The sequence below is a fragment of the Ceratotherium simum genome, chromosome 5 (assembly GCF_057802395.1).
Source record: "Ceratotherium simum simum isolate JZ-2026a chromosome 5, ASM5780239v1, whole genome shotgun sequence".
NCBI classification, from domain to species: Eukaryota; Metazoa; Chordata; class Mammalia; order Perissodactyla; family Rhinocerotidae; genus Ceratotherium; species Ceratotherium simum.
In genome coordinates this window covers 91,906,321-91,923,073 of record NC_141904.1, presented here as the reverse complement: position 1 = coordinate 91,923,073, position 16,753 = coordinate 91,906,321, and the positions used below count along the sequence as shown (strand labels likewise).

At 62.0% G+C, this 16,753-nt stretch overlaps 1 protein-coding gene across 3 annotated transcripts in view; it reads right to left on the bottom strand.

Moving 5' to 3' along the window:
* Window positions 1–569: 569 nt before the first annotated feature.
* PLXNA1 (plexin A1) overlaps window positions 570–16,753 on the bottom strand; it is a 331,470-nt gene continuing 315,286 nt past the window's right edge. For all 3 annotated transcript variants that reach the window (XM_087431622.1, XM_087431621.1, XM_087431620.1), the window contains 11 exons: window positions 16,393–16,649; window positions 15,940–16,006; window positions 10,066–10,212; window positions 9,799–9,958; window positions 8,768–8,871; window positions 8,368–8,464; window positions 7,795–7,985; window positions 7,420–7,589; window positions 5,653–5,865; window positions 5,423–5,573; window positions 570–3,929 (listed from right to left, as the gene is read on the bottom strand). In XM_087431622.1, coding sequence (XP_087287748.1) covers window positions 3,834–3,929; window positions 5,423–5,573; window positions 5,653–5,865; window positions 7,420–7,589; window positions 7,795–7,985; window positions 8,368–8,464; window positions 8,768–8,871; window positions 9,799–9,958; window positions 10,066–10,212; window positions 15,940–16,006; window positions 16,393–16,649 — 1,653 coding nt within the window. In that variant the 3' untranslated portion in view covers window positions 570–3,833. The remainder of the gene's footprint in view (window positions 3,930–5,422; window positions 5,574–5,652; window positions 5,866–7,419; window positions 7,590–7,794; window positions 7,986–8,367; window positions 8,465–8,767; window positions 8,872–9,798; window positions 9,959–10,065; window positions 10,213–15,939; window positions 16,007–16,392; window positions 16,650–16,753) is intronic.

Below are 16,753 nucleotides of genomic sequence, written 5' to 3'. Positions count from 1 at the left end.
GGGAGAGGTCCTGGCTGAGAAAGTCTGGGAAACACAGCTCCAGCTCCTTGCTGTTCAAAGTGAGGTCCCAGGACTACTGCCCTGGGTCACCAGAGCACCCAGACCACCCCAGGCCCTCTGGATCAGAATCTGTATTTTCACAATGCCCCCAGAGAACCACTGCTCTGAGCCAGGGGGTCACAACCCTGCTGTGCATGAGAACCACCTGGGGAACCCCTAAAAAGTACAGTTCGTGGGCTCAGGCCCTGGTGTTTTTCGGCCTCAGGCGATGGTCTCCGAGGCCAAGAGCACAGGTAAGTTCCCAGCACATGTCAGCACGGCGATCCCGACCCCAGAGCATCCAATGGCCAGGGCCTGCTGAAACCCAAATGGCTGAGAATGTGCACTGCGGGCGGCTCTGGGTGACACTGTGGCTGTACTGTGTGGACCACGCTGACAGCCAGCAGCACCCAAGCCCAGCAGGCAGCTCTGAGCACGGGCTATGCCTGCAGTTCTATGGACCACCCCCTCCTGGCCACTCGGCCCCCAGCCCAGACCCCTCCCAGCAAGGAAAACTCAGAGCCGAGCGCTTTAGCAAAAATGTTTAATCTCTCCTTAATGTGTGTGTATTTACAAGTACTAAATCTGAAGAACAGTAAAATAGGAGATAGCCGTATATTTACAGAATCTGTGGGCGAGCGCCCAGCCAGCCACGCTGCTCCTGCGAGGGGCGACGGCCCAGGGGGCGCTCAGGCTGGCCGAGCGATCACTCTTCTTTTGGGGAGGGGGGCTCTGTGGCGTTCAAGGACAGCTAATTGTGGGCTTCATCGTAAAAATAGCTCTCTCTCTCTAAATATATCTATTCTAGCTTGTGTAGCACCAACGATGTGAGCCGTCAGATCCAGGACGGGGAGAAGAACCAGGGGGATGCTCTCGGCGAGGTGAAACCGGGGAGGGCGGGGAAGACGTTCGGGGCGCTCCGGCTCGGGCACCGGGGCCAGGGAGGGGCAGGTGGGGGCCGCCGGCCCCGGGCAGGGAGGGCAGGGCAAGCTCGAGGTATATGGGGAGGCCAGGCTCCGAGACGGAGGCGTGAGCTGTGCCTGGCGCTCCTGAGACGTGTGCGGGGAAGGGAAGGTGGCCTGCGCAGGGCAGGCGATAGCAGCAGGCCTGGGCTGGGCAGTGGCCGACTCCCCGAGCCCTGGGACTGCTGGGGGGCCTTCAGGACAATCGCACCCACCCTTGTTGCGCAGAGTGGGGCTCCAGTCCCAGGCTCCCGCCGGGCCCCCACACCCCCCGGGCCAGTGCCAGAGCTTGGGGTCAGAGACCCTGGAAGGAGGACGCCCAGAGGTGCCGGGGTGCCTGGGCCAGCACCTAGAGTGCTACAGGGCTGGGAGGAGCTCGGGAACAGCGAGAGGACTCGGAGCCTCTGTCCCCGACCTGGCAGGGAAGAAGGTGTGGGACCTGCTGCGGGGTAGGGCAGGCTTGGGATCAGCTCCATCAGCTCGTGTGTAAACAGTACTGCTAAAGTGCTTGCGCCTGGCACGCGTGCGCTCTGCGGTGGGCCACACACCCTGCAGGGCCGGGTGGGCTTCCCTTCTCTGTCACCACCTCCCGGCCCGCCAACTGCCCACGTGACAAGGGCGGGGGGAAGGTCCCTGCCCGGAATGTGCAGCCTCGAGGGGCAAGCACAGGGGGCCCAGGGAGGCCTAAGGAAGGGGGGTTGGAACTGGATCCTGAAAAGGGCGGCCGAGGGGCTGAGGAGCCCAACCTGACCGGCGTGGGACAGGAAGAACAGGGGCTTCAATGAGAAGCCAGCATCCAGGGAAGGCTTCAGGGCAAACCGACGCTCCCACCCCGGCAGGGCCAGGTGGCATCAGAGGGAAGGCAGGGGTACACTGACGATGGGATCCAGGCCAAAGCAAGCGACCACCCAAGACTGCCCGACCTCTAGATGGACCGGCCTGACCTGTGGCCACCCAGGGACAAGCCATGAGGGCCACACTGGGGGCGGGGCCGGTCTGAGCTCCAGCTGGGCACCCACAGCAGCCGCAGGCAGAGCCATGCTCAGTGCCCAGGGGGCCAGGGGGCCCCCCCGCTTCCCCGGGTTCAGGAGCTTCCCAAGTCAGGAGCTCTGACTTCACACTGCCCCCCTGGAGGGAGCAGCCATAAGCTGACCTCCCGGGTGCAGCCCAGCACACGCTCAGGAGGGGCCTGGGGTGGGCAGCCCGTGGGCGAGGGGCCGGCCACAGTTAGCTGTCCCTTAAAGGCCGTGGGAATCTTTAGTACCATCAAAAACGTGAACTTGAAGAGGGAACGGGCCACTTATTTGCTTTCACAAGTGACTGATTAATTAAAAAACATAAAAAAGGGTCTAACAGCCTCTAGTATTCAACACTTGCAGCTTTAAAAGGATCAAGTCAGACTAAACGCTAGCACAGTCATGCAGGAACCCAGGCCCGTGCCCGGAAGCTCTTGGGCCGCGAGACGTTCTCTCCTTTTCACATCAAAACGAAGAAAACAGGATGATGACCCGAAGGTCAAAGGTCGGGGGCAGAGGCCTCGGGTGTGCTCCACGTGGGAACTGTGGCCGCTTTTTCCACCACTGTTTGGAGTTGCTTTCCCACCGCCTTAATATTCTTATTCTAAACCATTTGTGAAATCTCTCCTCCTCCAGGTAACTATACAGGACCCCACTGGGGCTGGAGACTGAGGCTAGAGCCACATATATATATATGTACAGGTTTTTTTAATTAAAAATTTGTTCTCTCTTGATCACTGAGGGCAGGGTGGACGGAGCCCGCCTCCAGGCCCTCTGGTCACTGCGTCCTGCTCCCAGCCAGGCCGGCAGGTGTGGCCCAGCACAGTGCAGCATGATTTCTTTATTTACTCTAAAAACTCAGTCCCCAGCTGTCCCACTGCTCCTGCGGGGCCAGCACACTGCTGAGATGCCAGACTGGGAGCCTGGAAGGTGGACGTGGAGAGCAGGGGAGACGGGAGGGAGGGAGGAAGGTGACGGGGCCGCTCCCAAGACCTCCGCGCTGGCAAGCCCAGCCCAGGAGCAGGAGCGGTGGGGGAATAAATAAGGGGGACGTGCGCTTACGACCTGGAGCCCCAGGCCCCAGTGGCCCCAGAGGCACAGCCCTGAGGACAGAAAGGGAGTCGCCGAGTCCTTCTGGAAGTCACCTGGGAGCTTCGAGCAGAGCCTCCTGCAGCCCCTCCACAGGAGGGAGCCGGGGCCTCTCTCTGGGCGAGGTCGACATGGCGCTCCGGCCTCCGCGGAGAGCACGCGGTGAATCGGAGGATGGTGGCGGTGCTGCAGCAGCAAGCGCAGGGGTGCCGGGCGTGGCGGGTGGGCAGCAACGGCCAGGCCGACTCCAGCTCACCTTGGCCAGGCCCCGGGCATTCAGTCTCCCAGGGCTGCTAGCCAGACCTCGGCCCTCAGACTCTGCCTGGGACACTGGAAACAGACCCCCAGCCTGTCACCCTGGCCCTTCTGGCCTCCGCAGCCTGGCCTCAAGGAGGCGGACCAGACTGGCTTCCCGCTTCCCGAAGGACTCCAGCCTCACCCCCCAGACCCTTAGCGCTCATCCTATTCTCCTGAGAAGGCCCCGGCCACGCCTGGGCCCTTACAGCCCTGTGGCAAGCAGCTCTGGGCACAGAGGGTGCTGCAGACACTGCCGCACCCACACAACGAGAACCGGGACCCCGCCAGGCAGGACGGGGGAGGGAGGACGCTGGACTGCACAACTGGGGCGAGGCTGCCCCCACGGATCTCCCAGCTCCGGCTGCTGGACGGAGGCCGCCCCTGCGGGCCCTGCCACTCAACTCCCGCTGGGCAGTGGCAGCCAGGTGGCTCAGCTGCTCAGGGCCATTGTGTCCACCACCTGCTCCAACTTGCTCCGCAGCCGCTGCCGCCGCGCCTGCTCGTCCTTCTCCAGGGCCGTCAGGATCTGTGGAGGCGGGCGGGGGCGTGAGCAGGCCTGGCCAGGTCTGCCAGCTCACGTGGGACGGGGACATGGAAACTTGGAGGGTCGCACACAGAGGGCGGATATGTGGTAGGGGCGCCAGAGCAGATACCAGGTTCCATCCTGTCTGTTCTCAGCTGAGGAACCTGGGTTTTGAGACCGGACCCCCAGGTCACCATTCCTACCCTCATCCCCCAAAACACCCCAAACGGGATTCTGGTCACAGCCAGGCCTCACGTCCCCTTGGTGCAGTGTTCTAGTCCGTCAATTAGAGCAGGGCCTGCTTACCGGGGGCGCGGACACGCCGTCACCCTCATGGCCCCCTCCGTACCCCTCAGCCTGCTGCTTCCAGCCCCCAGGAAGCAGGAGCACCCCCGCCCCTGCCCCAGCTCCGCGGTCTCGCTGTGCCCTCCACTCGCCCACACGCCCGTTTCCTGCCAGCGCATCAGCTCGCAGCTCGCAGCTCACGGGCATGCGGCCTCACTGCCCTCGCCCTCGGCCCCACCCCCCTCCAACAGCCCGTTTCTCGGGCCCTCACGGCAGAGCTCCTCAGGGGAACCCCGGAGCCCGAGGGCGCAGGCTCCAGGCCCCACCCCCGTCACTCATAACCTGCTGCTGCTGTCGGCACCGACACCCTGCCCCTGCTGCCTCCTGCCGCCTCTGCGCTGTGCTTGGTCCCAGGGCTCACCCGTCCCCTCCTCTCCCCTGCTCTGGACTTGCCTCGGGCCGTCTCCCCAGGCTCAGTGGAGGTCCTCCTGCCGGCTGCTACCCCACGCTCTGCCCCGGAGCCCAAGTCTCTCTGAGCTCACAGCTCCACTCCCCTCACACGTCAACAAAAGCCCAGGCCGGACTCCCAACGCCTGCCCGCCTCGCCATCACTCAGCCACAAGTCTGGAGTCGGACCCTTCAGCCAATCAGATGGGCAAGTCCTGCCCCTCCCCCTCCCCTGGCACGGGCAGTCAGACCACCTCTGGTCTCTAAACCCCGCTGGCCGTCTCACCCAGGGAGAAGCCCAAGTCCCCAAGGCCTGCACACCCAGCGATGAGCCCCTCCCCAGCCTCGCCTCCCCTCCTCCGGGACGGGACGGCTTTGGTTCAGCCTCACGGCCCCCAGGGCCTACAGCCGGGCCTACTGCGGCCTCGGGGCACTGGAACTGGCCAAGCCCGTCCTGACTCTCGCACCCTGTCTGCCATCCAGTTCAGCCTGAGTCAGGCCTGCTTCCCCAGACGTCTCAGGGAACCGCAGCTCTGTGCGCTGCAGGCGGACGCCAGAGACCGTGGAACAGCATGGGGCCCTGCCCTGGAGAATGCTGCCCAGGCCACTAGACCCCTAACAGGCCCTTGGGACCACTCGCTCACCAACCCACCTCCACCTGGAGAGGACAATGCCGGCCGCTCCCCACGGCCCTGGCCCGGGGAGGGGCTGGCGGGGTGGTGTAGAGCGGGTTGCTTTGGGCGAGGGCCGGCGTGCATGCTCACCTCGTCCTTGTACTTGGTGATGTAGGAGTAGATCTCGTGCAAGGCGCTCATGCTGTTGAACTGGCTCAGGTGCAGCCGCGACTGCTCGGCCAGGTACGCGCTCATGTCCTGGTCGCTGATGGCAGGCATCCTGGCGATGTCGGCATAGTACCTGCAGACAGGCGGTGGGGCGGCACGTGAGCCGGGCCCGGCGCCTCTGCTTGCCTGCCCGCCCCTCACGCCTGCCTCACCTCTCCACCCAGCTCTTGTAGTTGGGGATGTCCTTGGCGTAGAGCAGCTTGTTGGAGGGGGAGTCCTTGCCCAGCTTGTGCTCGGACGTGGAGCAGGAGTCCATGAAGGTCTGGGCCACCACCGACAGGCAGGCGTCTGTGATGCTGCTCTTGTGGATGTCGAACACGAACTGCGGGTTCTTGATCACGTTCACCCAGAAGCGCAGGGGCAGGCTGCGGGCGGGCGGGCCCAGGCACACGGTCAGAGGTCAGACAGGGCCTCAGTGCCCCTTCCAGGTGGCACGGGGAGGGGCCGGCCAGCGGCCCTGCAGCTCTCCCGACTCTGACCTTCATAGTGGCCAAGGATTCCCAGGCAGATGGGGAAACTGAGGCCCAGAGGAGTGAGGACTCTCAGAAAGTGAAGGCTATCTCCTGATGCCCAGCCAGGGCCCTGCTGGTCCCAGCACCCAGCCCCTCCGGGGAGAAGACCCTCCGATGGTCACACGCTCAGGTGCACACACGACTATGACCACACACAGGCAAGACATACAGACCAGGGGCGTTCCTTCCCTCTCAGGCACCCACCGCAAACGGCCCCAGTCCTCCTGGGCCTGCGTGCTCGCTCACACCCAGGCTGGCTCACCCCTGCTCCAGCCCAGATGGGCCTCAGCAGCAAGCCCAGGAAGGGCTCCGGGGACACAGCCCCACCCACAGCTGACCTCTGTGCCCTCTCGTAAGACAACCATCAGCTGGGCTATCCAGTAGTCACTAGCCACATGTGGCTATTTAAACTTAAATTAAGTAAAATTAAATGAAATTAAAACTCAGATTCTCAGGTACACTAGTCACATGGCAAATGCTCAGTAGCCACACGTAGCTGCCAGCCACCTCTCTGGACAACACAGATCTAGAACATTCTGTCATTGCACAGAGTTCTCCTGCATAGTGGTGACCTAGATGACACTGCCTCCCACGGGGCCCCACGGAACACCCCCGGCATAACCCAGGAGAGGCCTCTTAGGCACTTATTCCCACCAAGGTCTGGGGGCAGCACAAACAGAGCTGGATGTCCAGGGTGGCCCCAGTGATGGCCAGGGCTGCATCCCAGGGGTGGTAACGGGCAACGTGTGGAAGCCAACCAGAATGCTGGGGTCTGGGACTACCAGGGGACAGGGAGGAAGGAGCCAGAGGCGCAGAAGGGTGGGGCGAACGCGGCTGAGGGCACGCCGTCGGGCTTGTGTTGGCAGAGGGAGAGCAGGTGCAGGCTGCTGGCGGAGGGGAGGAGCTGACCTCCTGGGGAAGCCACTAGCACGAGCGCCTCGGGAGTGTGTGCCTCACCGTCACCCTCACCACTGCACCAGCCTGGCCCACCAAGCCTGTTTGTCACACGAAGTCTGTACTCACACACCTGTGCATAGCCACGTGCACCTACAGACATACGCGCACACCCCGCTCCCACACCACAGGCAGGTCCTGCAAGCTGGGGCAGGGGCTGTGCCCAGGCCCCGGGCAGGGGAGGCAGCAGCTGCCCCTGAGACGGGCAATTTGGGACGGCCTACGTGAAGAAGACTGGCCACAGCACGGAGAGAGCGAGCCCGGGGCGGGCCTCTCTTCTTACCCGCTGGAACAGGGCCGGGTCCACCACGGCCCCCGGAGGCCCGGCCTCCTGCAACACAGCAGCCTCAGGCCTCGCCGGGCTGTGCCCCAGCGCCCATGCTCCCTGCTCAGTGCAGGGCCCGTGCCCGCCTCAGGGGCGGCCTCTGCCCCCGTGGCCCACCCTGCAGGTACCAGTTGCTTTTCCAGGTGTGGCGCACGTCCGAGTCGTGGATCTGGTGCTGGTCGGCCTGCTCGTCCAGGAAGTCGAACATGTACTTGATGGCCAGCGGCAGGGCCGAGCCCCGGTGCGCCGTGCTGAAGATGGTCTCGAACAGGTCGTCCACAAACTTCTGCAGCGTGCCCTGTGGGTGGGCAAGAAGACCGAGGTCCAGGGGGGCCACCGGGCCACCCCTTGCCTCCTGGGTGACCTGAGCAGCTGGCTGCGTCCCCTAGGCCCACATAACCTCAAGGACGAGGGTGAGGACAAGAGGCTTTTCCCGAGCTTAGCTTTCTAAGGCCTGGGTCTGGCTGTCCCCATGTCCCTACCACCGGCCTGCCCGGGCCTACCTTGGTAGCCAGCAGCCGTGTCAGGTAGATCTCCGAGACCATCTTGCTGCCACGGTCACCCTCCCGCTGGTCCAGGTGGTCGTGGTTCTTCACCAGGTGCCACAGCTTGGTGCCGCTCTCCAGGTCGGGTGTGATCATGGGCGTGCGTGAGCGCAGGCTGTCGGGGCTGCTGGCCGTGCGCAGCATGCTCTCTGTGGGCACCACGCCTGTCAGCAGGCACGCCCTCCGCGGCCAGCACCCACACCCGCCCTGGCCCTGCCTTAGTGGCCTCAGGCCATGCAGCCCCCTGTATGAGCCTCAGTTGTCTCATCTGAGCACTGGGGTCATCAGCCCCACCTCCTCCGTGGTTGGGGACAGAGAGTGGCAGCAGGGAGATGGCATAAAGGACAGCTGTGTGCGGCTATGTGCTGTGGGGACAGGTGCAGCCTCCAGATTTGAGGGAAAGGCCAGGTGTCCCAGTGATGGGTTGTGTACAAAATCCCTCCTGGCCTGCTGCAGCGGAGCCCTGGGGGGCGTCCTGTCCAGGCAGGTGGGCCCTCCAACTTACCCCACCCGTCCTGCCCAGCCCCTCACCGTATCTGCTGAGGGACTTGGTGAAGGTGGACGAGTTGGAGATGTTGTAGGCAGATGTCTGCTTGGGCACCAGGGCCACCGAGGAGCCATCTGTCACCTGCAGACAGAGGACCAGGTGACACAGGACCCACCATCAGGGACCCAGGTGACACCTTGCCCTTCCCGGTTCTGTGCCTAGAGGCAGGTCAACTCGTCACTCTGAGCGTCAGTTTCCCCACCAGTGACCTCCCAGGCCATGGGGAGGACCCAATGTGCCAGGATGAGGCCTGGACAGTCACAAATGTGACCCCTGCCCCCTTTTCTCCCTGACATTTGCTGACCACCCTGAGCTGGGGGCTGGACGCTGGCTCCCGCACTGCCCCGGAGCCCTGAGGGAAGAGAGGCCCTGAGCTGGGGTCACCTGGTAGTGAGCCAGTGTGTTCAGCCTCTTCCAGTCGTTGTCGATCTTGGTGGTGACGTCCTCGTCCTGCAGGATGATGCGTGCCATGCGGCCCTGGCGCCACTCTGCGGGGGAGGGGAGCGCTGGAGGGGCAGGGCCATACCGCGGCTCCCTCCTTCCTCTACCTGCGCCTCTAGCAGTAGGAGGGGAAGGACAGGCCCTGAGGGGCCCGGGCGTCCCGGGGGCATGGGGACATTCAGCTAAGGGCCTTGCACACCAGAATAACAAAGGGACAAGGCTCTTCCCGCTGCCCACCCCCCCCCCGGCCGCCCGGGCAGCTCCCGTCATCCTGGCTCAGCACAGGAAGCTCGTGGCCCTGCAGTTAAGCCCTGCGCCCCTGCTGCTGTCCGTCTCCCCTGGCAGCCCTCCACCTGCTGCAGCTCCCCCGCCCCGGGCAGCCTGGCCCCACATGGTTGGCTCTGCCTTCCAGAGCTCCAGGCCCAACTCCTCTTAGCCTGGCATTCAAGGCCTCCACAGTGGCCCCGCTCAGCCACTCCAGCCACATCTACCATCGGACTCCTTGGCCCCTGATCTGCCCCTCCTCCTCTGGCCCTCCCGAGCCCGGCGGGGTACCCCCAGCTGTCCAGCTCATGGGCCAGAGTCCCCCCACCAGCTCCGGCAGCCCACTCTCCTCTAGGTACACGGAACCTACCACCTGCCTGCCCCCCGAAGGATAGGGCAGCGTCCTCTGGGCACACTCCCCACTTCCACCCTCCACCCCACCTGCCTCCGCCCCAGCAGAGCCTTGCCCGGATCACACCCCTTCCCTCAAAAGCCCCTGTGTCCTCCAGCACCCTCCAGACCCATGCCCAGTGCCTGGCCTGGAATGGGAGGCCCTGCCGGGACATCCCCAGCCAAGCCTGTCGCCTGTGGCCCCCAGACACGCCCCCTGGCACTGCCCGTCTGCCTCAGGCCTTGGCACACACGGACCCGACGCCCAGAACCACGTACGGCCACAATGCCGACAGCATGAGCCTCCCCCTAAGGCTCACCCAGGTCCATGTCCCCAGCCTTGGGCCGCTGGGAGTAGGGCACCCCCTTGTACACGGCGTCCAGCAGCTTCTCCTTGACCTGCGTCACTGTGTCACAGTTGAGCCCCTTCACTGGCACCTCAGGGGCATTCTCATTCTCAGGGTTCACACAGTTCAGGGTCTGCGGGCAGGGAAGGCACAGCGTTGGCCCACTTCTCCTGGGGCAGGCGCACCGAGGAGCGTGGAGGGGCCGGGGCAGGGAAGGATGCTGGGCCCGCTGGCACCCACCAGCGTCTTGTAGTCTATCTGCTGCCGGATGAGCTTGTCCTCGCTCAGGGAGTAGCGCGCCTCGCCCGTGATAGCGTCGATGGGGCCCTTCTCCATCTGCTGCTTGATGGCGCAGTAGAGCATGAAGAGCGGCTCCCCCGCGCACTCCTGCAGCAGGCAGGGGCATCAGGCTGCAGCCAGGACACCAGGGGCTTCTGCCCCCGCCCACCCACCTCTACCCTTCCGCGGCATCTGCACCCTTCCCATAAAGAGAAATGAGCGACATTTCCAAGTTCTTTTTAGGAGGCAAGCAGAACCTTGCCTTCAGAGCCCAAGAAAGACTGTGCAAGACAATAAATAAGTTAAAGAACAGACCAGCTGCCCTTACGAATATCGATTTGAAAATCCGAATGCAACCTTAGCAAGGAGGGCTGGTAGTATATCGGAGAACGCGACGTAGCCAAGGGGGTTTACGCCAAAGAACAAGGCCAGTCGACTCTGGCCTGAAGTCTCCCTGAGTTCAGGCCCCAGCAGGAAAACTGCCCCAGCCCCCAGACCCCTGCCCAGGCCCCAGGAGCCCACTCAGCAGGGCCTGATGGACGGAGCCAACACCATGCTGGGGATGAAGCCTAGGATCCCGGTCCCACCCCCACGGCCTACAGCATGGGTGGATCCTACACTACACAGCACTAGGTGTGACAGTCACCTGTTGGAGGTCGGGAGGCCCACCCACTGGGACGTCCCTTGCAGGCAGAGGGCCGCCCCTCCCTCCATTACTCAAGAGCACACACTGGATGCAATCATGGGTGCAGAAGCACCAACCCAGTGCAGCTCACCAGCACCAAGGGGCACAGAAGTCCACAGCCAAGGGCCAGTGGGGCGGCCACTGGGCACTCAGTGAGGGTCTGCTCTACTCCTGTCTCCCACCACACGCCCTCCAATTCCCCATACTACAGCCGTGAAGGCCGCCTCCTACTCCTCCAACTACCCGCGTGTCCCCACCTCAGGGCCTTTGCACCTGCTGTCCCTACAACCAGAAAACTCTCCCTCAGGTCTTAACTGGCTCTTCTAGACTCCACCCAACGTCCCCTTCTTAGAAAGGCTCTCCCGGACCCCTGGCCCAAAGCTGCTGGCCTCCACTGCTGGCACAGCACCCTGCTGCGTTTCCAGATCTTGTTGCTCCCTTAAACTATCTTGTTCACTGTGCTGCTGTCTTCCATCTGGAGTGGAAGGCCATGTCTGGCTTGCTCACATTATGTCCCCAGTGCCCAGCACGGGGCCTGTGCATGTGAGGGCTCCACAGACTCTGCTAGACAACAAATGCCATGAATGAGAAAAGCTGTGAAAGGAAAACGCTCACGTGGTTATGGCAAATGAAGAGAGCTGACATCAGAGTGCGCCCGGTCCTGTCTGCCCCAGGGCTGCCCCACTGCAGGTGCCGCGCCTCGAGAGGGCTGGCCTTGCTGCACCCCCTGCACAGGTGAGTCCCCCCCTGAGCCTGGGCACAGGCTCCTCTGTGGTCTCGGCCACTGATGGAGATTAGGAGTGAGTGTGCCCTAAACAGGAGGCATGCTGGCCGCCCTGCCTCCTCCGGGCCCCTGGCTACAACAGGAGCTCTGCCGCGGAACCAGGTGCTCCAGGCACCTCATTAGCATCTGCAGTAACTAAAGAGACAGCTGCTAAGGAACGGCCACCAGCATAGATCATCCCGAGACCCTCCAACAACATGCCTGTCTTTGAAATTATGTTTCATTTGCAAACTTGGCTTCATTAAGTCAGCCGGGATGGAGGCGAGAAGCGAGTGTGGATCAGGATGCAGAGCCATTAATGGCTGTCTCTCTTCCCGCAAATGCCATCTGAAGAGAGCGCCGGGGACAAGACCAGACACCTGCCTGAGGGTTCCTGGGCTTGCACCTTGCAGAGGAGAAAGGAGCATCTTTGAAGGTCAGAGGGGTGAGGTTACTGGCCCAAGGTTGCCCAGCAAATACCGAGAAGCCAGGATTCAAACCCAGAGATACCTCCCTCTAGAGCACCCGGCCTTTAAAAGCCAACAGTCCTCACAGAAGGCACAGGCGGAGCGGGCCGTCCACTCCCAGCCCCCGGCAAGCTCCCGAGTGCCGGCTCCGAGCACTCTGGTAAGGCTGCCCAGATGGCGTGAAGCGGGAAAGCCCAGAACCCGGGGCCCTCAGCTCACCTTTCCTTCCTGCACCGTGAGGGGAAAAGGGTCACCTCCGACGCCCCCAGCCCCAGCTGTGATCGTGCAGAAACCGCCCAATGAAAAAGTCTGTCTTTCCGGTACAGAGAGAACACGAGAGTGGTTCGATAACGTTTGACAACAACGTGAGGAAAAATGCTCCTCCATTTCGGGAAAAAAATCCACACACCCCACACAAAAACCATTTCTTAGCCTAACACAGGAGCGATGAACAATGGAAAGCTTGTATTTTTAAAAAATTCTATAATCTATTAAAAGAACACTAAAAAAAGGGCAAAGGATAAAAATAGACAAAAAAGTGCCCGACCAAACAAATGCAAAGAGGCCCATTTGTTAAAGAAACAGCAGCTAAAGCAACAGGTACCAGTGAGCATTCACCAAGCGAGGATGAGGAGGAGGGACAAGCCCGGGCACTGGGGCCCGCGGAGGCGGGGATCCTCAAGACCAAATCGGGGCAACCTGTTGCACAGGACAACCTGGCAGCACAAACGCCAATGAATAGGGAGCGGGCCTGACCACCTGCAGTCCCTTTTCTGGAAATCCACTCAACCACGAGCACGGCCCCAGACCCCGGATTACAGTGCCGGCTGCAGGCCTGGTCAGGGAGGGGAAGAAGTCGAGCTCTCCAGGCCCTGTCGCAGCGCAGCAGTCAATCTAACGTGCAGCACAGACAGGTGACATCTTGCGGCTGCTAGAGAGATGACGAACGCCTGCATCCTGAGCCGCAGAGACGGCCACAACGCTGCTGATGCGGGGGACGCACGGCGCAGGGTGAAATGTATGGGGCCAAAAAGGAAAAAAACCCTACAATGAAGAAAAGGTACAATACTAGGATTTCTTAATCTCAAAAGCATATTCTCTGTACAGATATTTGCTTCAGTTCAGACACCAGCCCAGAGGACACACACCAATATCCTGATGGTCGTTATGTCCAGCGCTGGGGTGGGGGCTCACCCCTTACACCCACGTCTGTGTTGTTCAGGTGCGCTAAAATGAGCACAGATTACTTTTCTAGTTAAATCTTTTGTTTCTAAAAACAGCAAAGAATGAAAAGGACCTGTGTTGTTTAAAAACAGTTTGTGGCATGCTAAAGAGAAATGAGCCACCAAGTCACGAAAAGCCCTGGGGGAACCTGAGATGCATGTCACCAGGTGAGAGGAGCCAATCTGAAAGGCTACAGACTGGACGGCTCCAGCCACAGGACATTCAGGAAAAGGCCAAACCACGGAGACTGCACGAACTTCAGTGTTGCCAGGGGTAGGGATTGGGGAAAGGAGGGATGAATAGGGGAGCACGGCGGATTTTTAGGGCAGTGAAGATGCTCTGCATGACTTTACAATGGATCCCCGTCATTACGCATTCGCCCAAACCCAGAGAACTTACAATGCCGGTATGAACCGGAACGTAAACCCTGGACTCCAGGTGATCCTGACGTGCCAGTGCAGCTTCATCGACTGTAACAAGGCACCACTCTGGTGCGGGATGTTGATAATGGGACAGGCTGTGCATGTGTGGGGCAGAGGCACAAGAGAAATCTCTGTACGTTCTGCTCGACTTCGCTGTGAACCTAAAACTGCTCTACAAAAGCAAGTCTATCTTAAATAGTTTGTGGCACAAAGTAGCCAGTGCTCGCGAGTTATGTGGACGGGAGCAGGCGGGGCCAGTCTCAGGTCCCTCCTGCAGTGGGTGTGGGCAGACAGTCCCGGCGCGGCCGCCTCCGCCGCATGGCTCTGGGCCATCCTGTCCTGCCCAGCAGGTGCCCTCACTCGTGCAGTGAGGGGCAACAAGAACTGGGAGCAGGGAGCGTTCAGAGTAGACCTAAGCGCACCTTGGCCCCACTCAGCCCCTCTGATGAAACCTCACTGGGGACACGATGACAGTGGGCCAGGGGTCAGCTTGGCTCTGGGGCTCTCAACACTCTGTCTTCCCCGTCCCCACTTCCCTCCTTCCTGCTCCCTTGGCCGAGCCTGGCCTCCCTCCCCCTCTGTCCACTACCCCACCGTACCCGACCGTCCCATCGGAAACGCTGCCGCCCCTTCACAAAGCGGCCCCGCCCGCAAGCCCAAAGCATGTCTCCCCAACGGCACCACACCCCCTCAGCCTCCCTGTCCCCGACGTCCTGCCTCCCCTCGTGTCCTGCGGCCTGACCCACTGCCCAGCGTTACACAGAACACACGCCCCATGCTGGTCCTCAGACTGGCTGTGTTGAACTGAGTCCCCTTTCTCTGGGGATGGGGATCGGGAGCAGGCAGCTAAGACAGAGCTGGAACGCAGCTGTCTGTGCACTCGCAACCTTGCTTCTCACCATTTATGGAGCACAGTTTACTCAGCACGTAAATACGATACAGTCTTCACAGAATTGCATTTTTTCAGGAAATGCACAACTTTGGGCTACTTGTTGCCACTCCTGCATAACAATAATGTTATCGTTACAGGGCACTCACCACATTTTGGATTCCGGGACTGCCTTCTCCACATGACACATCACCTCCACAGTACACCCCACTGGACGAGCCCTGCCCCCAGCCCATCTCCCCTGCCGTCTCCTCCCTGGCACTCAGGCCACCTCAGGGCCTCTGCTCCCTCTGCCGGGCTAACTTCTTCCCTCCCTCACGCCTCTGCTTTACTCTCCCCCACCCCCCTCGACCCCCACCCCTCTGTCTCCTGCCCCGTTTCCCATCTTTGCGTCTCCCCCAGCCAGGGCAGGACTCTGCTCTCGGCACCTCTGGCCTGCAGCAGCCTGGGCTCAGCAGCGGCCTGCAGATGGAGAACTGAAAGCCTGCTGCTGCCCCGATTCACACCGGAAGCTGAGGGTCCATGGCAAACAAGCAACCAGGGTGAAAATCAGACCTAGGCCGCCTGCGCCAGTCCCCACCCTCGGCCACTAGGCTCTACTGCCCATCACCCCGTCCGTCCGCAGAGCGTCAACTGGGGGCCATGAAGACCAGGCGGGAGCACGCATGAACCACATACACAGGGCTCAGACACACGGCCCTGCCACCCCCAACCTCACAAGACTGCGCCCACCTGCCAAGCCTTCAGGTTTTTCAAGGGAAGCCAAACATCCGGGCCTGAATGATCTCCTAGTTTCTAAAGCACAGGTGACCAATCCAATTACTTACACCCCAAACAAACTCTCCCTGGACCCACCTCCTGGGACTCAGGGCTCTCCCCAGCCTGAGCAGGGGCTTCTCTGAGCAACCACAGACAAAGCCCAGGTGGCCACCCCCTCTCCACAAGGGGGGCCAACAGGAGCCCCTGGCACCTCCCAGGCTGGCCCAGCGCTGGGCGCTGGACAAGACATATGGAGGCCCCTGCCCAGACACCCCCCTCCATCCTTAGCTCCCAGCCATTAGCACAGTGCAGAGACCCGGGCCTGTACCCAAATTCCAGCTCGGCCGCACGCCGGCTGCGGGGCCCGAGACGGTGTGCTGCAGAGCTGGAGCATCCACTCCCGTCTCAGCAGCTGGGAGGTCTGGACAGCCCCAAGGAGGGAGGAGGAAAGGGGCCAAGGTGCATGGGTCCTGGGGGAGCTCATGCTGAGACCCGGCCCCAGGGGAGCCACTGTGGGCTGAGGCCCCACCTGCCCGGCCCGCTCTGGTCTCCCGTTTCCCTTGAACCCACTCACCTGCCTCCAACAACCCCCCTCAGACATTCTCTCCTCCTGGGCGCCCGCCTACCTTGAGGAATTTGTACAAAAGGAAGGTGAACCAGTTGGTCAGCATCTTCTCTGCCACCGACTCAGTCCTGGGGACAGAACACAAGCAAGGGTGGCATAAGTCTCGCCACCAGGCCCGTCCACCCGGCTCTCCTGCACTGCTAAAGGTCAGGCCTCGAAAGGCACCCACGGGTGTCAGGCAGCTGCCGTGAAGACCCCAGCTCTCCGCCCCAGAGCCAGCCTCTGAGCGTGACGACTCAGACCTGGCACTGACAGACCCGAGGAGGTGTCCCTAGAGTGGGGCCCCTGTGTCCAACACGTCTGGGTCCCCACTCCTAACACTGGGTCAGAGGAAGCTAAGCCTCCCCACAGAACCACAACAGCAGCGCCTCAGGACCAGGCACCCAGTAGGGCTCCAGCGCCCGCAGGCCGGAGGCACAGACCCGCCGGCCCGCCCAGCCGCCCGCAGGCTCACCGCCGCAGCAACAGCTTCGGGTGGTTCTTGCTCTCCAAGTTCTTCTCGATGAGGTCCGACAGCAGCTGCTTGAGCACGCCCGTGGCGTACTCCATCTCGCCCTGCAGGGCCGTCATGATGAGCGAGGCCACGTTGCCGCGGTCACGCATGGAGAAGCTGCGCTGGGCCTCTAGCGTGCGGATGAAGGTCAGCAGGAAGTGCTTCTTGGTCAGCAGCTGCCCGAACAGCGTCAGCGACTTCTCCACGTTGGCCTGCACCTGGGGGGCACAGGCCTGCTCAGACACACATGGGGGAACCCAGCCCTGACATGAGAGGCAGGAGGGGAAGGCCGCTGGTCCAGGGGCTGTCCAGGCCTGGGCAG